Here is a 23,690-nt window from a genome sequence, read left to right on the forward strand (position 1 = left end):
ACTTGACCATGAACCCTGCAGTAGCTCTCTTTAAACCCAGATTTGGGCTGAGGTGTAGCTTAGCGGTGGGGTGCTTTCACAGCGTGGGGGCCCTGGGTTCCATCCCCAGCACCACCAAAAAAAAAGAAAGTCATCTTGAGGCAGGTGTCATGGCACACCCAGGAGAATTGTTAGGTCTGGGCGTTCAAGGCCAGCCTGGGCAACACAGGAACTGCATTTCAAAAAGAAATGGTTAACCAGGAAAACAGATGTGACCAGGTTATTTGGCCACCTTACTCTTAGGACCAGGGAACATTGCTCCAGGCAGAGGACAGCTCGAGCCGCAGCCCCACGGTGGGAGCACATCACTAGCTCAGTAGCTCAGTGCTGGGCAGATGCCCGGCTCCCCTCAGCACCTGAACCCCGGGCTGTATGCAGCCTCAGAGGGCTCAGAGCATTTAGGCCAAGTGTGGGCAGTTAAGAGAGGGTGTGGGGCAGACTGCCCTGTCCCTGTCAGCACTTTCCCTGGGGGGGCTCCTCATGGTGGGAGCAGCTTTGGACACAGTGACCCCTCGCCCCCAGGGAGGACATCACCTACCGGCTACCAGAGCTGGACCCAAGGGGCTCTGACGAGGAAAACCTAGACTCGGAGACGTCAGCCAGCACCGAGAGCCTGCTGGAGGAACGGGCCGGGCGGGGGGCCTCGGAAGGTCAGTATTAAGGTCACGGCCACCTCGCTCCTTCCCGTCCATCCCAGCAGCCCCCGGGGCGTGGGTTCATCTGCCCACCCCAAAGCCACAGTAACCCTGCCATCTGTCTCTCAAAAGGGCCCCCCACGCCTGCTCTCCCCTGCCCCAGTGCGCCCACCCCGAGTCCCCTCCCCACGGCAGCCGCCCCTCCACGACGAAGGCCATCCTCCTTCGTCACGGTCAGAGTGAAGACCCCCCGGCGGAACCCCGTCATGCCCATGGCCAACATCAAGCTCCCGCCTGGCCTGCCCATCCACCTTCACGGATGGGCGCCCAGGGCCCAGGAGGCTGCTGTCCCAGTGAGGCGCCGAGAGCCCCCTGCCCGCCGCCCGGACCAGGTTCACTCAGTGTACATCACGCCCGGGGTGAGCCTACCTGCGCAGGGTGCCCTGGAACCCCTGGAAGAGGACGACCGGCCTCCTGGGTTCAAGCGGAGGTACTCAGACCCCCCAATGTACCGCCTGCCCCCCGCCTCGGGTCAAGCCAACGGCTGAAGGCGCCAGTGACCGTCTGCGTGTCTGAGGACGGCCCTGTGCTGGAGCTGGGCGCCTGAGCTGTGGAGCCAGCCTCTAGCAGAAAGACCCAGAACAAACAGCTCTAAGAGCAGAGCGAGGTGGCCCAGGCTCCAGGTGCAGGCGTGGCAGGACCCAGGGGTCCACGCGGCGCCCCACGCCCCGCGGCGCCTGCAGCACCAGGTCTCTGGCAGCCCACGTCTCCCCCTTCTATGCTTTTACAGTAACTGTTTGTTTGTGGTTTACATAACTTTAAACTGTAACAGCCTTAACGGAAGACCAAATCGTTTTTTATATGTGTATGTTCAAACTTTTATATTAACGCGCTGTGCGTCTCCCTCGTGACCTGGACTGGTCCTCAGAGCGGGGCCACTCGCTCAGCTACATGCTGCATCCAGTCAGTGGGCAGTCGGCGAACTGGGACCCTGCACGGAAGGGTTAGCCCCTCGGGGCACCTGACCTCCCCAGTCTGTTTCCAATGCTTGTCTCCGGCAGCAGCGGCCACCTGGCCACGTACATTCCAGGGAACACTGGAGCCTTCCACAGGGTCCAGGCTGTCGGCTAGAGCCAGGATATGAACCAGGAATGGCCCTCAACCCAGGTAGCACCAACCTCGAATCCCGGGGAGACTGAATGTGCTGTCACAGCTCTCTACTGTGCCTGGATGCCGGAGGCTCGAGGAGGCTGCCCTAGGCACTGCCTGCCCTGTGTGACATGAGCCAGTGACTCAGGACCTTTAGGGGTGGGTTGGGTAGAGCAGGGAGGGCAAAGCCTGCAGTGTACATCCCTGCAGCAGCAGCAGCCTGGGGGTGCAGGGAGTGGAGCCTCCCCTCTCAAGCTCCACCCACTCCCCCGGGCACTTGGCCACAGGCCTGGGACAAAGGGCACTCTGCACAAGGTGTGAAATAAAGAAAAAGTGCCTGTGACGTGTTTTGGTGGGATTCTTGCTCAGTCTGGCTTGGGGGTGGGAATGGGGTCAGCCCTGCAGCCTCAGCCGGAGGGTTGTGGGGACCAGTTCTGACACTCCAGCCAAAGGTGCTGTGGGACTTTCATGAACTCTTCACCTAAGGAAGATAAGCTTGGCTTGTTTCTGAGGTTTGGGGAGGGGGCGGGGGACTTGGTTTGAAGTGCTGGGTCCCAGGGCCTCCCACATGCTGGGCAGGCGCACTCTGCCTCCTGAGCTGCACAACCAGCCCTTTCTGTTTATTCTGAAATAGGAGCTCACTTAAGCTGACCTTGAAATTGCCTTAGCCTACAAATTGCAGGGATTGCAGGTGTGCCCACCTGAGATGGGCTTCTTTATTGACTGGAAAAGCTGAAGGAGTAGGGAGCTCCCAATAGCGCTGCCTCGTCTCCTGCTTCAGCAGCAGCCTGCGCCCAGCTGAGGCATAATGGCTGAGCATCTCTAATCCAAAACGCTCCAAGATCCAAAACTCTGAGCACTGACACACATCACAGATGGGAAATTCCATGCCCAAACTCCAACAAGGGGTCTCGGTAAAAACACTATAACGTTGCACAAAAATGCCCTCTGGGCCTAGAGGTGTAACTCGGCAGTAGAGCACATGCTCATCACACCAGAGCCCTGGGTTCAACCCCAGCACCAAAATGAATTACCTCAGACTCTCTGTATAAGGCATATGAGACAAATCAAGTTTGTGTTTGCACTTGGGTCCCATCTCCAGCATATCTCAGTTATGTATAAATACTCCAAATTCCTCAAAGCTCAGAAATCCAAAAACAGCTGAACACAAGCAGTTCCCATAGGAGATACTTAACCTGTATCAGTGCAGAGGCCACCCACCCTGTGGAGGGGCAGTTCCTTATGGGTGGGGTAGAGCCTGGAGCAACCACTGCACAGGTGGGCCAATCCCATGAGCTGCTGCGAGAACTGATTGGCATGGGCCCTAGGGGACCCTGAAGAAGTCCAGCAGGTGCTTGGAGAAGCGCGGAGGTTGGTCCATGGCCACATGGCTGGGAAGGGCTGGGGGTAGGATTCACATGTCAGCCTCTAGAGGTCACTCTACGGGCCCTAGGTTTGGTCTCCTCTCTGGTCTTTTCAGGCCCATCTATGTGACCAGAACATGGGGGATAGAAGAAGTGGGGAGACATGAGAGCTGCATGCCCCCACCCTCACTACACTCCTGAAAATCTGCGGGAACTCTGTCTTCCTAGGGATCTGGATAGGCTCTCCCAGTTAGGCGTGGCCTAGCCCTACGTCTAGCTCCAAGGCTACCTCAAGTCCTTCTTGAGGCAAGTAATGTGACGTTGTCCACTTCCCAGAAAAAAAGCGCAGAAAAGAAATCCCTTCAAGGTCATGCACGCGGCGAACGCCTGTAATTCCAGCAGCTGTGAGCTGTGGAGGCTGAGGCAGGAGGATCACGAGTTAAAAGCCAGCTTCAGCAACAGCGAGGAGCTAAGCAATTTAGTGAAACCCTGTCTCAAAAAAACAAAAACAAAAAAAACACAACACACAAAACAAAGCAAAAATCAGAGCTGGGACCTGGAGGCTTACAATGTGCAGCATCCATAAAAATGGATGAGCCCCTCCGACCAGAAAAATCAGGGTCTGGAGTCATATAATGAAGCAAGGAAGGGCCCAGGATTCCGAAGTCCCAGGTCAGGGGTCCGCCCCCTTAGAAATCAAGGAAGGCTGCCTGGATGCGGAAGAGCTCGGTGTCAGAATAATCCAGGCAGGATTCTGAACAGGCGGAACCGAACACCCAAAGGGCAAGTCGCACGTGGGCCTGACACCAGAAGATCCGGTCCTTCCAACCCTTTCGGGAGGATCGAGATGCTCATCAGGAAGAGCAAGCGATTTCGCCCCGAATAAATAGGGACGGGACAGCGCCTCTCGTAGCAACAAGCCTTACTTCCACCTTAAGTAACTGTAGGCTAATGAGCGCGAAGGTCCGCCCGGAAGGAGGCCGGAAGCAGCCACTTCCGCCATCCCTAAAGATGGCGCCGGCGGAAGGGGCAGGATACAGCCCGGTAGCGATGGCAGCGTCGAGGCTGGAGCTTAACCTGGTGAGGCTGCTGTGCCGCTGCGAGGCAATGGCAGCGGAGAAGCGGGACCCAGATGAGTGGCGCCTGGAGAAGGTGAGGGGAATCCCACGCTGCCGCGTACACCCTAACTCCTGGAGGGCAGCTCCTTGGGTGGGCATGCCCCGGGCTCGATTCCCCAGCCCCCCGCCACCTCACTGCCACGCCCCTTCCGGTCAGCTCCGCCACGTCCACCTGCTGCAACCGTCCATAGTACCTAGTGCCCCGCCCCCCCCGCGGCCCCTCCCCGGCGTTTGATCCCTCCCTTCCCACCCTCCGGCCTGGCGCCGCCCCTCTCGTGGCTCCCACCCATGAAGCTAGGTAACACCCTGTTCTTCCTCCCCAGTATGTGGGGGCCCTGGAGGACATGCTTCAGGCCCTGAAAGCCCAAGCCAGGTGAGTGGGCTTCAAATTCGGATGTAGGAATTCTCTTAGGGCACCCCAGGGCTCCGGTACCTGCCCTGGACCCCTTCCTGAACTAGAGAGAGTGGGCAGGTTTCTCTTTCCTCTCCTCCGTCTTCCAGCAAACCAGCCTCCGAGGTGATCAATGAATATTCCCGCAAGGTGGATTTTCTGAAGGGGATGCTGCAGGCAGAAAAGTTGGTGAGCAGAGCTGGTTCTGCCTCCTCAGCCCCATCAAGTGCACCAGAGACCCCAGTGCCTTCAGATAACTATCTTCCCACATTTTTATAGACTTCCTCCTCAGAGAAGGCACTAGCCAACCAGTTCCTGACCCCTGGTCGCGTGCCGACCATGGCCAGGGAGCGTGTGCCAGCCACCAAGACAGTACATCTGCAGTCCCGGGCACGGTACACCAGCGAGATGCGGAGTGAGCTGCTAGGCATGGTAGGCTCCCTCCCTTGTTCCTGGGAACCCCTCAGATAATCCCCGAGTACAATGCCTGCCAGGATAATAAAGCCTCTTCCCTGGGCCAGCAGACAAGCCTTCCCAAGAAAGGGCCATTGTGGCCAGGCATTTGCTCGATGATTCAGTACACAAATAAGAAATGTGTTGAAGCCCCAGAGTTAACCACCACCACACCACCCCCCAGCAGGATTTGGCTCCTGGCTTGCATTTTCAAGAGACAGGCCGGTTTCTTCATCTATAAAATACAATGAGAATTGCTTTTCTGAGTACTTCACATGCATCAGCTCAGCCCTTCCAAATGTGAACTGCTGTCATGACCAGTTTATAGATGAGGAAACCAAGGCTTGCAGGTCACAGGATTTGCCCAGGCCTCTGAATAAGGATATGGAAGTTTTGGGATATGTTTTTTGTTTTTTAATATTTTTAGCTGTAGATGGATATAATCTTTGTTTTAATTTTTTTTTTTGTGGTGCTAATAATAGAACCCAGTGTCTCACACATGCTAGGCAAGTGCTCTATCCCTGAGCCACATCCCCAGCCCAAGTTTGGAGAGCAGAAAGGACAGATTTGGGATAGGATAGGGTGGTGACTTCATCTCTCTCCATTTTTCCAATAGGACTCTGCTGGAGGTGAGTCACTGAATGAAATAGGACTCAAGCCCAGGTACCTGGAACAAAACATATGTCCCTGCTGCTCCCAACCTGGCTCCCACAGGTCTTCCCTGGTCCAGGGAGAATGTCACCCAGTAATGTCTGGAGGGTAAGTTAGGACAGAGGAAGTGGCCCCTGGAAGAGACAGAGCTGAGCACTGCCAGGCCACAGGACCAAGGCTGGCCTAGATGGAGAGACCTGGAGTCTTGGGGAGCCCAGTCAGTGGTGGGAAAGACTTTCTACAAGAAGGGACATTCTAGCTAAAGCTTTGAAGCGTGATTAGGAGCCCACTGGGCAGCAGCCCAGATGAGGAAATGGCATGCCAGGTAGCAGACAGGGCCCAGGCGAAGATCAGGAGGCTTGAAGCAGAAACCAATCTCTCCTTCTTGCTGCTTGGCCTCTTTTGCTTCCAGAGCCCGAACAGGACCTGAGGAAGCGAAGGTGAGTGTCTCCAGCCTTCTGGAATGGGTGGGGAGGGAGCTTCAGAAACCTTGGGCCACTGAGGTGCCACTGCAAGTCACCCATTAGAAGCCACTTCTGAGAACGCTCTTCCCAGAAGCCACACAAAGAAGGGGAAACGGTCCCCAGCAGGGCATCAGCTGGAGCCACAACCCCCAGGCTCCTTGGGAACATGGCGGTCTCTTTCCCCCCCTGCTCCACCTCTCCTATCCGCTCATCCCCCATGTGTGGATCAGTGGGGTGGCGGGGCCCAGGCCTGTGGACGAGAAGCAGTCAGCAGCTGAGCTGGACCTGGTCCTGCAACGACACCAGAACCTCCAGGAGAAGCTGTCAGAGGAGATGCTAGACCTGGCCCGGAGCCTCAAGACCAACACGCTGGCTGCCCAGAGCGTCATCAAGAAGGACAACCAGGTGTGGGGGCTGGGAACTCTCCAGCCTCTGCCTTGGGGCATCAGAGGTGGCTTCTCAGGAGGCGGGGCGCTGTGGCTGGGTTCTGCTGGACCAATAGGAGTTTGGTAGGAAACCAAAGTGGTGGCAGTCCCAGCAAAGGGCAGAGCATCGGTACACATGGAGAGGTGTAGCCTGCCCTGGGGTGGCCCAAGCCCTGTTGACATCCTGCCCACCTCGTCCACAGACGCTGTCACACTCACTCAAGATGGCTGACCAGAACCTGGAGAAGCTGAAGACAGAGTCGGAGCGGCTGGAGCAGCACGCACAGAAGTCGGTCAACTGGCTGCTCTGGGCCATGCTCATTATCGTCTGCTTCATCTTTATCAGCATGATCCTCTTCATCCGCATCATGCCCAAGCTCAAATAAAGACTGGCTCCACCCTGTGTGTCCTGTCTGCCCTCGTCCCATCCAGGGGGCCCCCTTGAAGGGGGATGGAGACAAGATGGGAGGGTCATGGATAGTCTCCAGGAGCCACAGAGAGTGGATGAGCAGGGAGGAAGAAGCTTTGGCTCCAGGGACCTGGAGGAGGTTGACAGCAAACACACCGCATTCCATCCTGGTGTGTGTCCCACTCTGGACAAGGCCAGGCCCCAGGAGGAGAGGGATGTGGTGGCACCCTGCAGACCCGCTACTCAGAAGGCTGAGGTGGGAGGATCACTCAAACCCAGGAGTGCCAGGCAAGACCCGTCAAAAAAAAAAAAAATTCAAAAATTCATTTCCCACATTCTACACATATATAGCTGCAAAATACATTGGAGGATCCCATTTATAGTAGTAGCATAAAAGATACACTATCTGATTAAACTAGTTTCCTTCATGTATGAAGAACTAAAGCTCATCAAGGAAAAAAATCTTCAGGATGTGAACAGGAAAAGAAATACAAATGACTTCTGAAGTTTTTCACTCAGCAAATTAGGTGAAATTTAAACCTCTAAAAATACACTTGGCAATGGATACTACAGGTGCTGACAAGGTTGTGAACAATCCCTCTTTCTCTGTGTAAATGATACAAACTCCAAAGATAGCTTGGCAGGATCTCCAAGTTTAAAATACACAGATTCCTTTGCCCTAGTGATTCCATTTCTAGGAATTTATCCAACAGATAACCCATAGGTAGCCAAGAACTGTTGGCATGGATACGTTTTGCAGTATTGTTTGCAATGAGGAAAACGTATTTCTTTGAATTAAGATATCTCCAGGAGACATGATTAACTGCTGTCTCTGGGGACAAGGTTGGGGTTTTTTGCTTTTGTTTTACTCTATGAGGATGGGAGGACCCAGTGCTTCACACATGGTAGGCAAGCCTGGGCCATGGTACTACACCCCCGAGCCCTTTTTTTATTGAGACAGGATCTCCTGAGGTGCTGAGGCTGGTCTTGAACTTGAAATCCCCCTGCTTTGGCCTCCCAAGTCATTGGAATAACAGAAGGGTGCTACTGTGCCCACCTTTCTTGCCTTTTCTACTTGATTTTTCTAAAAGCCCTACGAGTTAAAGAGATTCTCTTAAAATATAATGTCTGGCTTCCTGGGCGCTGTGGCTCATTTCTGTAATCCCAGCTGCTCAGGAGGCCAAGGCGGGAGGATCACGAGTTCAAAGCCAGCGTCAGCAAATTAGTAAGGCTCTAAGCAACTTGGCAAGACCCTGTCTCTAAATAAAATAGAAAGAAAGGGGGGGGGGGGGCTGGGGATACGGTTCAGTGGTTAAGCACCCATGGGTTCAATCCCTGGTACAAAAGTAATAATTACTGATGGGGGACGGTGGCGCATGCCTATCATCCCTGCCAGGCTGAGGCAGGAAGACCACAAGTTCCAGGCCAGCCTCAATAACTTTGTGAAACCCTCAACAACTGAGAGAGACCCTGTCTCAAAAAATAAAAAGGTCTAGGGGGTGTAGCTCAGTGTTAGAGCGCCTCTGGGTTCAATCTCCAGTATTCAAAATAAAAATATAGCTGCTGAAAAAAATGAATACAGCTCGCGAAAACCTCCACATTTTTCAGACAAACGAAGAAAAGTTGAACTTCAACCCAGATACACAGCGGGTGCGGGTCTGGGTCGGGATGGGACTCGAACCTGCGTTTCAGGGTTTGTAGCCAAGCCCCGCCACGCCAGACCCGCCTCCGCGTCTCCAGGCCCCGCCCCACCTGACAGGCCCCGCCCACGCCCTGCCCGATCGACCCTACCAGTCGGGTCCAGCCCGCGGTTAAACGCACAACCCCGATGCAAGTGCCTTTCCGCAGGGGACAGAGGCTCGGATTTCGGACGCTGGGACAGGTGACGCCGGGCGGGAACGATCCTGCAGGCGGGGTGGAGGTCCCGGGGGGATCTCGGGGGCTGTGACCGGTGGGCTCCTCCTCGGAAAGCGCGAAGCTCTGGCAGCGTGGTGTTAGTTAACTGGAGTCCGAGCCCAGCTGCGTAGTGATGTTATGAGTATTTGCTTATCGCGTTTCCGGGTTACGCGAATAGGGGAGGAGCTTGAGGCGCGCTGGTGACCAACCCTGTGCGTTTATGCAAATAGCGACGGGGCTGGGGCCGCGCCGTCGGGTGGTTGTGGACAGCGCTGGGCGGTTCCCGGGCGCCGCCCCCAGCCTTGCCCTCTTCCCTGTCCGCAGGCCGCCCGCAGACCGCGCCCGCCTCGCGCGGGCCACGCCGCCCCTCGCGGGACCCGCCCCCCAGCTCGGGGACCCGGGAGCGGCGCCTGCCGGAGGCAGATGCCGGCCCGGGAACATTCCCTGGCCCGCGGCCCCCGGGGGATCTCGCAGACCCGCCCGCCTGGCCCTGGGCCCCCGGTGAGTGTGGCCCAGAGGAGTCCACAGGCTGGGCCTCGGCAAAGATCCAAACCCCCCAGGTTAAAAGACCCCAGTTTCCTGACACAGGCTCCCCACTCCCCTTTAACCCCAAACCTGCAGGGAACAGTGCCTCCAGACCACAAAACCAGCGTCCCCCGCCCGCGACGCCAGCCCCAGCCCGCATTCCACAAGGCCAGGCCCAGGAAGATTGTATTTGAGGATGAACTAAATCCCCAGGCCCTCCTGGTCACCAAGAAGCCTACTAGAGCCATCCGTGCGGAGCAAATGCCTAGGCCCCATCCTTCTCCCGACTATGAGCTGTGAGTGTCCCCAGGGTGGTGGCTCTTGATGCCTGGGAACAGGGAAGGAGCGCTGAAGCTGGGGCTTTGCCCAGGAGTTTACTAGAGAGGAAAAGGGTATTTCGAGCAGGGAACCAAACAAGGGCTTGGAAAAACGAACTCCGCTGATGAAGGGAACCAGGGAGTTCCTTCTACTCACCCTGACCCCTTCACCCCTTCAACCCGGCAGCAAGTATCCACCGGTCAGCAGTGAGAGGGAACGCAGCCGCTATGTTGCAGTGTTCCAGGACCAGTATGGAGAGTTCCTGGAGCTCCAGCAGGAGGTGGGGTCCACACAGGCAAAGCTCCAGCAGCTGGAGGCCCTGATGAGCTCGCTGCCCCCACCCCAAAGCCAGGTCAGCACTGGGCAGAAACCCCTGCTGCCCACAACCCTTCAAGTGGCCTGACCTAAGCCCCTGGGACACCCACTGGGTCCAGATCCTTGGTGGCTTCTTCCTCTAGGCTGGGGGGGTGCCACAACACATGGCCAAGGGCAGCGCTCAAGGTCTCACCTGGGTGGGTCACTGAGCCTCCCTATTCTTCCTTGGCTCCAATCTCCTGAGCCACCTCCTCCTCCCCTTGCAGAAGGAGGCCCAAGTTGCAGCTCGTGTCTGGAGGGAGTTTGAGAAAAAGTGGAAGGTGAGTCAGGACACCTGGGTTACATAGCTTCGCCCTTGCACTCCTGAGTGTTGTGAAGCTGGGACACCTGTGCCCGGTTCAAAAACAAAAAAGCTGAGGCTTGGGCAACCCTACTGGGTCCCCTCCCGCCCTGCAGGAGCTCTGTCTCTTCTCACTCTAAGTCATACTCTCTCTTTTTTTTTTTAATCTTGTGCATCTCTTTTTTTAAATTTATTTTTGCATTACAATTCTTAATACACCTTTATACCACAATTTATCATCTCTGGATGTATATAAGCTATGTTGACACCAAATTCACGTCTTCATACATGTATTTTGTATAATGATGAGGGTCTCCTTCCACTATCCATGCTATTCCCCTTCTCCCTCTCAGTCATCCTCTTTTACACTCAAAAAACGGAGGCTTGTAGAGGAAAAAACAAAGGGCTGAACAGCATAAGGACCATTGGCTAGACTGCTACAAGGACTTCCCTGGCTCTTTCCCTCCCAGGACCCTGGCTTCCTGGACAAGCAGTTGCGCTGTCACTACCTGAAGGCCAAACTGAGGCACCTCAAGACCCAGATCCAGAAATTCGATGACCAAGAGGACAGTGAGGGCTCTGTGTACTTCTGAGTGTCCTGGAGACTGGCAGCAAGACCAGGGTAGGGATCCCTTGGTTCTCGGCCCGCCTGCCGGCCTTTGGACTTGCCTTTCTCCCCTCGCCTGGTGAGCCTTGGCTGATTGCAGGCTCCGTGGTCAGCTTTAATGGCCCCTCTCCCAGGACCTCCCCTGGGAATGCCAACCCTGACCTTATGAGGACTGAGACCTCAGGCCACTGAAGAGTGGAAGCAGTGCTGCTCTCCTCCCACCACCCTCCCAGGGGAACAAAGAGGGATCAGAGACCTTCTGTCTCCGACTGCTTGACACTCCTGGTTTTGCTCAGTAGTCGCCAGAAAAGGAAAAGGAAAAAAACTGTTCTGTTCTGCTGTGTGACTTGGGAGGCTCAGGTGGGAGGACTGAGGCCATCCTCGGCAACTTAGCAAGACCCTATCTCAGAAATAAGTAAATAAATAAAAAAAGACCAGGGATGTAGTTCAGTGGTAAGTGGCCCCTGGGTTCAATCCCCAGTACAAACAAACAAAAAAAAAAAGTTGTGTTTTCCAGAGGAGAGAAAACAGTGAGCTCCTGAAGGACCCTCGTCCGGGGTCTCGAGTGGGCTGGAACCTCACCTGTGCACAGAGCTCCCTTGGCTCCAGGAGCCTCGGGTGGCCTCTGGTCAAAGGCGGAGGAGCCAACTCCAGCAGCCCCAGGGAGCCACTGTCTGCAGGTCCAACAATGGAAGCCAGGTGGACAGAGGACCCCAGAGTCTCACTGGGCAGCTTCCCCAGGACTCATGGGGTGCAGCACTGGAGCCACCTGGGGGGCCCCCAGGTCCTGAGGAGACCCTGCCCTGCCCCCGAGTTTCCCCTTGTCCACTTCTCCAGGCCCTGCAGGCTGGATGGGGGTGGACGCCAGGCAGGCACGGGCACAACTGACACCTGGCCTGGTGGAGGGTCCCCCGGTGCCAGAACCCTGCCAGGCCCTGGGTAGGGCAGGTGGGGCACAGGTGGCCAGGATCCGGCCAGGCGAGTGGTAGCAGACCAGATACAGCCCTTTCTGAGCCTTTCCCACGGAGCCACAGGGGACAGCGGCAATTGAGGCTACCTGGAGGCCAGGTAGACAGTGCCAGCCACTGGCCATGAGGCTAGTCCTCGAGAAGCCCATAGTCTGGGGAAGGAAGCCCAAGCCCAGTAACAGAAAGATGAACAGCAGAGTCTTAAGATCCAGGGAGGCTCAAGATATTCTCCTACAGGAGGCCATATGGGAAGGGTTTCGTGGAAAAGTGAGAGTTGAGCAGTGAGGCCTGATGGATTCCTGCCCAGGGCCAGACAGGACAGACCTCAAGGTCTTAGTCCTCAGATGTCTCATGAAGCTGAAGAGTGAAGTGCTGCTGTCCAGCCTGCTGGAGTGGACATACACCCACTCACCCATGGGCACTCGGGAGACCCTGGCCCAGGCAGAGCCCAGTGCAGCCTCCGTAGGGCCCAACATCCTCCCCACCCTGCTTCCCTGCGTCCCTCTCTGGAGACAGGGCATGCTCCTGAGACCCTCATTTATTTCACAGGAAGTGGTTCAACCCCGTCCTCTTCAGTCTCCCTCAAGAGGGCCATGGAGAGGCTGACGCTGATACTGGAGGGCCGAGCCTGGCCTGGCCTGCAGGGGGCGGACCTGAGTCCTTCCTTTGCTGTGGCATCTTTTGGGGGTGGATTGGGGAGCTCTGGGGATTGGTCCAGGGCCTCATGCATGCTAAACACAGAAGATGGCTGCTAGATCCTATAGGTGTCTTCCCAGCCCAGAGCTGGGGACAAATCCAGAGATTGGGATGACAGGTCCCTGGCGCCCTGTGGACCCACTCAATTAAGTCCCCATTTTAAAGTCTGTCTGCACTCTCCTTGTGCTAATATTAGAAACAACCTGGGGTTTTTAGTCACTTGTGAGAAGAAACTGAACTCAAATGATCTTGAACACAAAAGGGAAAAATCTGAGCTCATGGAATTTAAAACACCCAAGAATTTCAGGTATGGCTTGATCCAGGGGCTCCAAAGGCATCATGGGAAACTGGTCTCTCAGCTGCACTGCTTTATTCTCTTTCCAGTTCCAAGTGCTGCCATTGACTCTCCCTGGCCTGCTTGCACTCACATGTCACCATGAACCATTACTGTGGCCAGAGAAATGGAGGGCCCCTGCTACCTGGGCTGAGATCATGTGCCAGGACTAGCCACGGGTATTTCTCCCAAGGACACTAGAGCCCAGTCACCATAATTAGTACTGACCAAAGAAAATGTATTTGGGGGCTGGGGATGTGGCTCAAGCGGTAGCGCGCTTGCCTGGCATGCGTGCGCCCGGGTTCGATCCTCAGCACCACATACCAACAAAGATGTTGTGTCCGCCCAGAACTAAAAAATAAATAAATAAATAAAGTTCTAAAAAAAAAAAAAGAAAATGTGTTTGGCCCAGAACATGGAGGAATCCAAATCTAGGAGGCTCCCCCTGAGGAGCCTGAGCAGGACCAGGAACCTGAGCGCCTGGGTGCAGATCCTGGGCTCCCCGACCAGCCTCCCCTCCCACCTGCCCAACAAGACACCAATCGCCAGCTCACGGTAGCAGTGGGTGTGGTGCCTGGTGGGCAGCAAGCACCTGCTGTTTCACCCTCTCCTCAAAGATGGCACGGGAGGATACACAGGTAGGAAACGGCTTTATTATTGGCCTCATGTGTGTCACCTAGTGTCCAACGTGGACCCCATGTCCGGAGGAGCTGCCTGCACATGCAGCTGCCCCTCCAGGCCAGAGGCCAGGCCTTCACCCACATCACCAGGAGGCCAACCCCACCCTCCCGCAATTCATGCTCGAGACGCGGAGGGACAAGTCAGGCCCAGCACTGGGCCCTCCATCCCTGGGCCCTCCTTGGGCAGGGTTCCAGGAGGGGCCAGTTGGGCCTGGAAGATCAGTCTCTTTTTGGTTTTATGATCATTTAAAAAACGGGAAAGACAAACATTCCACAGTCTTTAAAAAATAGGTGTCTCGGGAGAGAAGCCAGGGCCCTCACCCTGGGTCCCTCGAGGCCGGCATCCGTGTCCCTTGAGGTCTGCAGGTCAGCCAGTGTGCACCCAGCCCTCCCACAGTCACTGTCCCGAGTAGGGCCAGTTGAAGGTACTTCCTGACAGCAGCATGTCCCGGATCAGCGTCTCGATGGGCGTCTTGCCTACCAGGCGCATGAAGAACAGCTGGGAGATGAGGGACGCAGGCACCGCTCGCAAGGCCGGGAGCCGCAGCAGCAGGCGGCCAAAGCGCTGGGGCTGGGACGGGTACTGGGCCCGCACGTACTCCGTGAGGGCCACTTGTGCTTTCTCCTGCAGGCTCTCCACGTGAGCCGGGTCTGAGAGGCCACAGGCATCTGGCAGACATGAGGGCAAGGTCAGACTGCAGGCAGCAGAACACACAGGGCCCACGGGGGTGACTGCTTAGGGGCCATCACTCAGGGATGGGGCCACTCTGGAGGTGAGAGATGGGCCCTGGGGCATAAATAGGGATATCTAAGCTGGGCATGGTGGCACTGGCCAGCAATCTCAGCAATTCGGAGGCCAAGGCTGGAGGATAGCCAGCCTCAGCAACTTAGACCCTGTCTCAAACACAACAATCAAAAAAAAAAAAAAAAAAAAAAAAAAAACTGGGGATGTGACTCGATGGTTAGGTGTCCCTTGGTTCGAAATTGGGGCATCTAAGGCAGTGTTGATCTTCAAGGGACATGAGGTGGAGGCAGACCTGACAGCAATGACCTCGGGGTGCAGCAGGCAGTGATGCCTCCTTTGGAAGGGACTCAAGTTATGGGCACTCATCAGGCTGGGGAAGAGGCAGGACCCAGCTGGTTTGAGGCGGCCTGGAGTGAATGTGGGGACCAGTGGAAGTGGCGGCACTCTAGAAGGGTACCGTGAAACTGGGACTCAAAGAAGAGGTGGCAAATCCAAATTTATCAAATGCAGGCAAGCAGCCACCCAGAGTGTGGTGACCCAAGGAAATATCTGGTGGCCCGAATCCTTCCAGCCCGCTTAGGAACCTCCAGGGGACAGACTGGGGAGTGTCTTTCCAAGGTACAGAATCCCAGCTGGAGGTGCGGCGGGTGGTAGAGGCCGAGGCTGTGGGTTTCTCCCGAGGCAGGGGAGGGGGTGGTGGTGTCTCAAAATTAACAAGAGTCAGGTGTGGGTCTGTGGCCCAGGTGCTGGAGGCCATGGGTTCCGTCCCCTGTAGGGCAACACAAACAACTGCAGAGCCATTTGCTAGGCCACTACGTTAGGTCTTTGGCTGCGGATGGTCCCTAAAGACCTTAGGGTCCCCTCCAGCCGCACCTGAGGGCGGGGCCTTCAAGCCACGCCCCCACTCCCAACCAGCGCAGCTCCCGCCCCCGGGGGGCCTGGGCCAGCCCTGAGATCTGGGAGAGGGCCGGCAGAGAGCCCAGGCCCGGCGGCGGGCCTCTCCCGCTCTCCTCCTGCTCGGGGGACCCGAGAGCTGGCTTGGATGAGGGGGAGGGGGCGTGGGGATCCCGGAGGCCGGCCCTGGGAGCCGAGTCGCTGGTCCCCTGGGTCTGGGGCCCGAACTCGGAGTCCCTTGGGAGTCTTGAGATGGGGGGAGGGGGTGTCGGGGTGTCGCACTGGCGGCAGCGTCCTCGCCCCGCCCCGCGGGCCCCAGATCTGGGGAGTGGGGTGTCCCTGGGGGTGGAGACCCAGCCCGTACCCTCCCCGCAGGCCCCGGCCCTCACCCGGCGTGAAGAGCGCGATGGCCTTGAGGCAGCCGTACTCGGCGGAGTCCACCTGCAGGCGGCCCAGCTTGTCCACCTGCTCCTGGAAGGCCCGCACCTGGTCCATGAAGGCCACGGCGCGCTCGGCGGCCATGGGGGCGGCGTGCAGACCGGCGGCGGCCAGCAGCGGCGCCGTGTGCAGGGGCAGCGCCGCCTGCGCCGCGTTCAGCACGAACAGCTCGCTCCAGCTGAGGCGCAGCAGCGCCACCTGGTCGGCCACCGGCAGCTCGGGGAAGAAGGGAGCGTGGCGCGCCCACTCCACGGTGCTGAAGAGCAGCCGCGCCGCCAGCTCGCACACGTTGTCGATGCCCAGCACCGCGCCCGCCGCGCCGCCGCCCGCGCCGAAGCGCCCGGCCGCCGCGGGGTAGGGCTCGGCGCGCAGCAGCTGCGCGATCAGCTCCGACACCGGCTGGCCCGGGAACAGGTCTCCGCCCGCCGCCGCCAGCGCCGAGCCCGGGGGGCTGCCCGAGGAGGCGGCCACGGCGCCCGGCAGCGAGTGCGGGATGCGGCCGCGCTGCACCGCTGCGGGGAGGGCGGGGGCGGGAGGGGTATGAGTGAGGGGCAGGAAGAGGACAGGTGGGGACACGGGGGACACGTATGGGAAGACAAGGCAAGAGGGGAAGCAGGAAGAAAGGGGAGGAAGACAAAAGTGGGCAGAGGGTCACTCGACCTTTCTCCGGACCCCCAACCTCACCCCTGGGCACACCACACCGCGGAGCCAGGAGGCTGTAGACCCCCCTACTCTGCCCTGGACCCACCAACCAGAGGGAGGTCCATCTCCCCTGCCCCAGCTTCTGGGGGACAGGAAGCATCTCCCCCTGCCCCCAGTGGGACCAATTGCCTTCCCACCCGGATGAGGACCAACTGCCTTCTCACTGATGTGAGCTCTGCTCCGTGGCCCTCGTTGGATCTGTCAATCACATCCCCAGCTGTCAATCAATGGGGTCCTAAAAGCTGAGGATGGAGCCCAGGAGGACTTGGGACCTCCTGGCCAGTGACCAAGCTCCAGTCTCTGGTGCAGACCCACTGTCTCCACCTCCACCAGCGGCCCGAGGGCAGGGCCTGTGTCTGGGCCCCAGGCCTGGGACTGGGGTCTGGCCTGCAACAGTAAAGAACAGTTGCCCTGGGCAGCCTTTCCCATGAAGGGAGGAGGCTCCATTGATGCCAGGGTTCATGTCTCCAGGGACCAAGTGAGTGGGAAGAGGGCAACTGAGTCACAAAGCAGCTGAGGGTGCTGCAGCGCTGCTGGGCTGTGCTGGGCAGGGCAGGTGCCAGGCAGAGACCAAGTAACGAGCTGGCACACCCTGTGAACTCCAGGTCAGCTCAGCATGGGGCCAGTGGAAGAGGGGGCCTGGCAGGAACCAGGGGCCAGCAGAGAAGCAGAGGCATGAGTTGGAGCTGCTGTCATTGATTTTTGAGTCTGAGTCCCTTGTGAAATGGGTACAGAGGGGAAAAGGCCCACAAGTGTTGCCCCCTCCCAAGGGACCTTCTCCCCCTTTGCTCACTGGATTGTTAACCCCAGTCTCACCAACCCTCCTTGACCAGCCATGTTCCTGCCTCAGGGCCTCTGCACCTGATCTTCCCTCTTCCTCAAACCCCCATTGCCAACTTCTTGCTCCTCACTCAGATCAGACTGTGGGGACTCAGTTCCCAACCACAGCTCTCTTGCCCTCAGACCTTGCCTCACTGGCCTGTCCTGTGTCTATTTCTTGAGCTATAAAACAGGTGATGACGATGATACCATCACTGAATTCACTGAGAATTTATACAACTAGTGTTACAGGAAGGGCAGAATGGATGATAATTCAAACCAAAAGCCATTTATTGAGCACCTACTGTATTCCAGGCCCTGGACTAGATGCTAGGGACATATCAGTGAACAAGAAAGATCAAGATCCCCACCCTTAGGGGATGACATTCTGATGGGGAGCACGGTGGATGGTGTGAAATTAAGGGGGGACAGCAGGGGAGGGTAATGAGGAGGGCTTCTCGGAGGAGGTGATGTTCAAAGCAACCTTGAAGGAGGGGAAGGAGATAAAGGGGGAAGCCATGCAGCTATCTGGAGGAAGAGCACTCTGGGCAGAGGGAACAGCCCACGCAAGGGTCCTGAGGCAGGACAGCGCTCAAAGCACGAGTTCTGATCCTGACTGTGAGACCTCGGAGATCCCAGTCCTGATTTGAGGTATATCAGTATCTTAGATCAAATGCACAAGCAGAGGCAAAATCCAGGTTGGGGAAGAGGGCAGGGACAAAGGAGTCACCTTCAAACCTAAAGGGAACAAAGGGAGTAGTGTTTCCTTAAGGTGGGCTTGTCTGGGTTTTGGTTTGCAGTGCTGGAGACGGACCCAGGGTGTCTACTGCCAAACTACATCTCCAGCTGCTTTTAATTGTATTTTGAGACAGGGTCTCACTAAGTTGTCCAGGCTGGTCTCTAACTTGCGATCCTCTTGCCTCGGCCTCCTAGTAGATGGGATTACCACACCCAGTGCAGATAATTGTAAGACAAAGATTTTGAGCAGCTTTTCCCAGAGAGGTCCAGCAAGAAGGAACTAACTTTCAGCAGCTGACACTCAAGTTAGACGCCAGGAAGAACTGACAGCCTAGCCTGTAACCCAGCACAGGGAATCTGGTCCAACAGACTGAATTTTGTCCTCAAGACCCAGGGCTCCTGGGGTACCGCTGGGTTCCACTTGAATTCCAAGGGCCACCAAATCACAGGCCCTGCTGCCCAGCATGTGTCTGTCAGCCCAGATTCCCGGGGCAGGGGCAGGAGGCTGGACTTGCCTCTGGCTCCCAAGGCCTGGGGTCAGGAGGAAGGACAGGCCACCTTTTACCTTAATCTGGCCGAGTTCCTGCCTTGGACAAACACACAAAGCGGTGGGTGGAGGTGGAGGCGAGGCCAGTCAAATCAAACACAGAAGGGACAGGGAGGCCACCAAGGAGTCAGGCTGGGGATCTGCTCTGAGGCCAGGGGAGACACCAAGGAGGACTCTGGGAAGAGGGGCTGGCTGAGAAAGCCCCCGAGGGCCCCTGGCCTCTCAGCTGCAGGGGCCTCGGGTCATAATGGGGTTCCCACAGCCTAGGGCCAGGCTGCAGCCCAGGGCTCAAGGCGGGAAGGAGGCTGCGGGTGGGGGGGGGGGAGGAGGCTGCAGGCAGGAGCCTCCCTGGGCCACCGCGGGGGAGGCCTCGCAGCCCAGCACCACTCACCCTCCTTCCGCATGCCCACCCGGAAGCACTTCTTGAGGCGGCAGTACTGGCACTGGTTCCGATGATGCTGGTCGATTTGGCAGTCACGGTTGGACCTGGGGACACACAGAAGCCGGGCCCCCATGACATCCACACCATCTCCCTGAGCCACCCTGGGAAACACCCAGGGGCTCCCTGGGCCGGGGCTCGGCACTGCAGGGCTCCAGGTAGGGAAGGGCAGGACGGGCAGGTGTCTGGGGAGGCAGTGAGCACAGCGAGGGGCGCCGGAAGGGGTGCTGGAGCAGGGGTGCTGGAGCGCCATGGAGCTCTCCAGGGAGAGGGGCAACAGGACAGTGAGAGCCAAGGTGCGAGAACTGAATGATGTCACTGTATTTGGTCAACGTCAGGCTAAGAGGTAGAGCCCCTGTCCCCAGGGTCACTGGGGGGGAGAGAAGGGACCTGGTCAGGGAGCTGGGTTTGTGAGTGACTAAGGCACTCGGGGCCAGGCCATGTGCCAGGGGTCTATGGGGTCACACCACTGGGGACCCGGCGCACTGCCTGCCCAGGGCCTGCACTAAGAAGGAATGAACCCAGGAGCCCCTGGTCCCCCTGAGGGCCACGGCCACCTGCCCTCCTCTGAGTCCATCCAGGCCGGAAGCCACCCTGAGCTGCTTCCTCTGCGCAGCCCGGTGGCCTGCTGCTGTCCCTTCCAGGAGGTCCCAACAGGCAGTGGGCTCCCCAGCCAGGCTCAGCCCCCAGGAGGGAAAAGCTCAGGCCCTTGTTCTTCGGATGTCCCCAGAACCCTTTCCCCTTGGCCCCCGCACTGCCCCATGGGCTAGGGGCTCCCTGAGGCCCAGGGCCAGACACCCCTGCACCAAGAGGACACGGTGACAGATGAAATAAACCCTCCAAACGTAAAAGGCACAGAGGGGCACCCAGCTGTGACGCCCAGCCAAAACTGCATGGTGGCCTTCCTACAGGGATGCTGGGGACCTGGGGCGGGGTGTGGAGAGCCAGCCCCAGCCAGGGAACTCAAGAGGCAGGGCAAACAGGGCGGAGGCCGAGGCACCAGCCACTGAGCCCAGCAAGAGGCCCGACTAGGGCAGAGGGAACTCAGGCAGAACCCGAACAAAGCCCCAGCAGACTGCAGGGGGAGGATCCAGGGCAGCCGGGTGGAACGGGCCAGGCCTGGGGCCCAAGGGCAGGGGGCCTACTCAGGGCCTCCTGACCTCGGGGGAGGCCCTGAGCCTTCGGCCTCAACTTTACCAGCTGTAGAATTTGAACAGATCTGTCTCCCCAGATAAGGAAACAGTAAGTTCTTCCTGTTATCTCACCTAAAGAGTATATACCTTGCCCAATCACATGGCCCAGGTCAGCCTCCTCTTTGGCTTTTGGCCTTTGGCCTCCAGTCCTATTTTTTTCTTTCTTTTTGCAGATGGGACCTTGCTAGGTTGCCCAGGCTGGCCCAGAACTCCAGAGCTCAAGCCATCCTCCTGCCTCAGCCTCTGGAGCAGCTGGAACCACAAGTGTACACCTCTCTGCTCACATCCCTTCGTGGCTCCCCACCGCCTCAGTCTAGCACTTCAGACCCTTTGGCTCCAGCTCCTCCAGTGCCTGAGCAGTCTGCTCTTACAACCCACTCCCCCAGCTGCCACCTGGGCCCCCCCCTCAGGAGTGCCCTCATGCTTAAAAGAACCACCCGGGTCCCCCCTCCAGGAAGCCTTCCCCGACCCCCAGGCCAACCCCTGTACTCCCTCCCTAGGAGGCCAGACCCACAGGCTCCGGGCACTGGTGTCTCCTCCAGACTGAGAGCCCGCTGAGGACAAGGCTTGGGCTGGGGTCTTTCTAGGGCACTGGCATGAACCCCCCAGGCCAACTGGAGGCTCAGAGAGAGACAGTGACTCCCCTGGGCCACACAGCTCCGAAGAATCTGCCGGCCCCAAACAACTCCCCCTCTTGGTGCACCCTGACCCCGCCCTCAGGTACACTGGGATCCTGAAACTGCCTGAGCCCCCTCCTTTGCCCTCCCTAAAGACCCAACCAGAGCACCGGCATCTATTCCAGCAGCAAGAATGAGGCCAAAGTCTGGTGGCCCAGTTAGCGCTGGAGGAGGGAGCAGGCCAGTCCCCCCACTGCCTACCTGCCCCAACCCACCCCCACCCCCCAGCAGGTTCTGACCAGGGACCTGGGGCCAAATTCCAGCCTCAGTCACCTGGGTCCCCACATGGTGTCTCTGCCAACCAGCCCGTGGTCAGCAGCTCTCTCTGGGGATGCGATGACTCCAACTCAGCCCCCTCCCTCCCTGGCCCCACAGTTCCCCTTGCTGAGCCCAGCTGAATCAGATACCCTCCATGTGGAATCCAGGGCAGGAGGCAAGATGTCCCTGGACCTCAGTTTTGTGCATCTGGGAAATGGGACTGTCCATTCTACCCCTACAGAGACCACACAGTTCCTGGGGGGTGCAGGGTGGGGCCTGTCAGTGAAGGAGAGGATATCCACCATTCCCTAGGCGGGACACCCAACCCTTCCCCCAGCGGACCTTCCATCCCCAGCACCAACAGGAAGAGCTCGCACAGCCACACCCTGCCGGAGGGGTCTCCAACTGGGACCACCCAGGACTCCTCCTCAGAAGCATTTCATTTCCATATCCTCTCAGTCGCCCCAAACTTCACAGGACTGTCCAGGAGCCCCAGGTCTGCACCCATCCCTTGGTGTGTGCGCGGGGGTGCGGTCAATTCCGGTGGCCCTGCTGGCCCTCCAGTGGTGGTTTCCGGTGACCCAAAACCCAGGGAGAGCCCAGGGGGTGCCCCCTGACAGACAAGCCCAGCTCCCCTTCCACAGCAGGGCCCCTTATGCGAAGAAGACCACCCTGTGTCATCCCAGCCTCCTTCCTGCTGCCGCGGTAGCCTGGGCGACTTTGGAAGTGATATTTGACCCCAAGGGCGCGCCGTATCGATCCGCGCGGCCGCAGACAATGGCCCCTGGACGCTGCGAGCTCCACGGTCCAAGTTCCACGTTCGATTCCCGCGGGCTCTGCTGCGCGCCGAATCCCCAAGAGAAGGGGTGCCCTGGGGTTAGGGTCCCACTCCTGACAGCACCCCCAGCCCGTCCCCCGCGGCGATGACCCCCTCCTCGGAGAAAAAGAACAGACGAGCAAGAAGCCGAGGCAGAAGCCGCGAGGGACCACCTGATTGGGGGGGGATCTGCATCGATGCAGCGCCAACTGTATACACAACCCCAGGAAAGGAATGGCGGGAGGGGGGCTATGTCCCTAGCTCAAAGGGGGAGTGGAGGCGCAGGGAAGGTCAGCACCAGGCCCAAGGTGACCGAGCAGGTCAGAAGCCCGCCCCAGGCCGGGGCTGGTGCCCGGCGGCGGTGCGCGCGCGGATGGGGGGCTCACCGGCAGGTGTAGCTGAGGTTGCGGCGGATGCTCCGCTTGAAAAAGCTCTTGCAGCCCTCGCAGGTGAAGACGCCGTAATGCTTGCCGCTCGACTTGTCCCCGCACACCACACAGTCCACCTGCAGCCCCGGCCGCTCCTCGTCGCCAGGCTCCGCGTCGCTGGCGGCGCCGGGGGGCGAGGCCGAGTCTTCTTCGGCTGCGCGCGGGTAGCCGCCCGCCTTGTCCACGCCGTTCGTGTCGCCGCCGGGGCCGCCCCAGCCGCCGGTCACCATGGCCATAGCCCCAGGGCAGCGGGGCCGGGGCGCCCCCTCCTCGTTCTTCCTTTCGGGCACCCCTCTCGGCCCGGGGGACCCTACCCGGCGCGCATCCGGCCCCGGCGCGCGGGGGGCACCGGCTGCACCCCCCAAAAAAGTTTTGCAGCAACTTCCTGCGGCCGGTCCGCGCGCCCGGGCGGAACTGGTCGGGCCGGTTCCAGGCCAACTTTCCCACGCGTGCGCGGGGCCGGCGGGGGCGCGCTAGAGGCGTGGGCCGGGGGCCCCGAGGTCTCGCGCCCCGCCGCCCTGGGGCCCCGGCAGGGGCGCGCGGGCCATGACCCGGCCCGGGCTGCGCAGGGGCCGCCCTCTGGCCTGGCCGCCGCTCGGCCTGGGTCTGCGGCCAACTTAGCGGGTCGCCATCGGAGCGCGGGAGGCCGGGGGGAAAGTTTGGCCGCAAGTTGCGCGGCCGCCCGTGGCGAGGGGGAGGGGCGGCGGGCGCGCGCCGGGGCCAGTCGCCGCGCCCCCTGGGTCCCCAGGGCCCCCAGGTGCCCGCGGCGGCCACTCGGGGCCTGCAGGGCCGCGGGCCGGCGCCTCCCGAGCTGCCGCCCCCGCAGCGGCCGCGCCCGCCCGGCCTGGGCCTGCGCCTGGGCCCAAGCCTCGCTCTCGCCGCCGCCGCTGCCGCCGACCCCGCGCGCCGGCCTCGCGCTGCGGCCGGTTTGACACACAACGTTCCATCCGCGGGGCGGGCGGGGGGCGGGGGCGGGGGCAGGGGCGCGCGCCGCGGGCTGGGGGCGGGCGCTCGTTGCCCGGGCGACGGCCGCCCTTATAAGGGCATGGGTGGCCGCGCGCGGCGCCCGGCGCCCGGGCCGGCGGGAGGGACGGGGGCGGAGCGCGGGGCCGCTGGCCTGACCCTCCCCCACCCCCTCCCTAGGCCCCCGCCCTCCACCCGCTCCAGCCTTAACCCCTGCAGGGCCGCCTCGGGGGCCTGAGCGGCGACTGCCCTCTG

General features: G+C 59.3%; 4 protein-coding genes across 14 annotated transcripts in view; 3 read left to right on the plus strand and 1 right to left on the minus strand.

Moving 5' to 3' along the window:
- MYO9B (myosin IXB) overlaps nucleotides 1-2,164 on the plus strand; it is a 96,157-nt gene extending 93,993 nt beyond the window's left edge. For 9 of the 11 annotated variants that reach the window (XM_081287919.1, XM_081287924.1, XM_081287922.1 and 6 more), the window contains 2 exons: nucleotides 566-689; nucleotides 807-2,164. In XM_081287919.1, the coding sequence (XP_081144045.1) occupies nucleotides 566-689; nucleotides 807-1,222 (540 nt within the window). In that variant the 3' untranslated portion in view covers nucleotides 1,223-2,164. The remainder of the gene's footprint in view (nucleotides 1-565; nucleotides 690-806) is intronic. The other 2 variants (XM_081287925.1, XM_081287920.1) reach the window with 2 other exon arrangements.
- A 1,942-nt stretch (nucleotides 2,165-4,106) lies between these two features.
- USE1 (unconventional SNARE in the ER 1) lies at nucleotides 4,107-7,092 on the plus strand. Its single transcript, XM_081287930.1, has 8 exons — nucleotides 4,107-4,339; nucleotides 4,629-4,678; nucleotides 4,807-4,885; nucleotides 4,976-5,128; nucleotides 5,766-5,778; nucleotides 6,213-6,240; nucleotides 6,495-6,669; nucleotides 6,893-7,092. Exons 1-8 carry the CDS (start codon nucleotides 4,139-4,141, stop codon nucleotides 7,073-7,075), a joined length of 882 nt encoding a protein of 293 aa, XP_081144056.1. The 5' UTR covers nucleotides 4,107-4,138; the 3' UTR covers nucleotides 7,076-7,092.
- Nucleotides 7,093-8,809: 1,717 nt separating this feature from the next.
- On the plus strand, nucleotides 8,810-11,355 carry OCEL1 (occludin/ELL domain containing 1). The gene is made up of 6 exons (XM_081287932.1): nucleotides 8,810-8,980; nucleotides 9,319-9,495; nucleotides 9,616-9,815; nucleotides 10,024-10,189; nucleotides 10,419-10,472; nucleotides 10,963-11,355. Exons 1-6 carry the CDS (start codon nucleotides 8,927-8,929, stop codon nucleotides 11,083-11,085), a joined length of 774 nt encoding a protein of 257 aa, XP_081144058.1. The 5' UTR covers nucleotides 8,810-8,926; the 3' UTR covers nucleotides 11,086-11,355.
- A 2,375-nt stretch (nucleotides 11,356-13,730) lies between these two features.
- Nucleotides 13,731-23,410, minus strand: NR2F6 (nuclear receptor subfamily 2 group F member 6). The gene is made up of 4 exons (XM_081285356.1): nucleotides 22,431-23,410; nucleotides 19,052-19,146; nucleotides 15,806-16,366; nucleotides 13,731-14,446 (listed from the first exon to the last, which is right to left on the minus strand). The coding sequence occupies exons 1-4, from the start codon at nucleotides 22,706-22,708 to the stop codon at nucleotides 14,175-14,177; spliced, it is 1,206 nt and encodes a 401-aa protein (XP_081141482.1). The 5' UTR covers nucleotides 22,709-23,410; the 3' UTR covers nucleotides 13,731-14,174.
- Nucleotides 23,411-23,690: the final 280 nt, after the last annotated feature.

Source organism: Spermophilus citellus, assembly GCF_964194105.1.
Source record: "Spermophilus citellus genome assembly, chromosome: 3".
Classification (NCBI taxonomy): domain Eukaryota; kingdom Metazoa; phylum Chordata; class Mammalia; order Rodentia; family Sciuridae; genus Spermophilus; species Spermophilus citellus.

Excerpts from the sequence above, each read along its gene's own strand:
- NR2F6 (XM_081285356.1), bottom strand. The coding sequence starts at position 22,708 with ATGGCCATGGTGACCGGCGGCTGGGGCGGCCCCGGCGGCGACACGAAC. Across the intron at positions 16,367-19,051 it reads GGTGGGCATGCGGAAGGAGG|CGGTGCAGCGCGGCCGCATC; the intron begins GTGAGTGGTGCT and ends CCCTCCCCGCAG. Across the intron at positions 14,447-15,805 it reads CATCGCGCTCTTCACGCCGG|ATGCCTGTGGCCTCTCAGAC; the intron begins GTGAGGGCCGGG and ends CATGTCTGCCAG.
- USE1 (XM_081287930.1), top strand. The coding sequence starts at position 4,139 with ATGAGCGCGAAGGTCCGCCCGGAAGGAGGCCGGAAGCAGCCACTTCCG. Across the intron at positions 4,679-4,806 it reads GCCCTGAAAGCCCAAGCCAG|CAAACCAGCCTCCGAGGTGA; the intron begins GTGAGTGGGCTT and ends TCCGTCTTCCAG. Across the intron at positions 4,886-4,975 it reads TGCTGCAGGCAGAAAAGTTG|ACTTCCTCCTCAGAGAAGGC; the intron begins GTGAGCAGAGCT and ends ACATTTTTATAG.
- OCEL1 (XM_081287932.1), top strand. The coding sequence starts at position 8,927 with ATGCAAGTGCCTTTCCGCAGGGGACAGAGGCTCGGATTTCGGACGCTG. Across the intron at positions 9,816-10,023 it reads CCTTCTCCCGACTATGAGCT|CAAGTATCCACCGGTCAGCA; the intron begins GTGAGTGTCCCC and ends TCAACCCGGCAG. Across the intron at positions 10,473-10,962 it reads AGTTTGAGAAAAAGTGGAAG|GACCCTGGCTTCCTGGACAA; the intron begins GTGAGTCAGGAC and ends TTTCCCTCCCAG.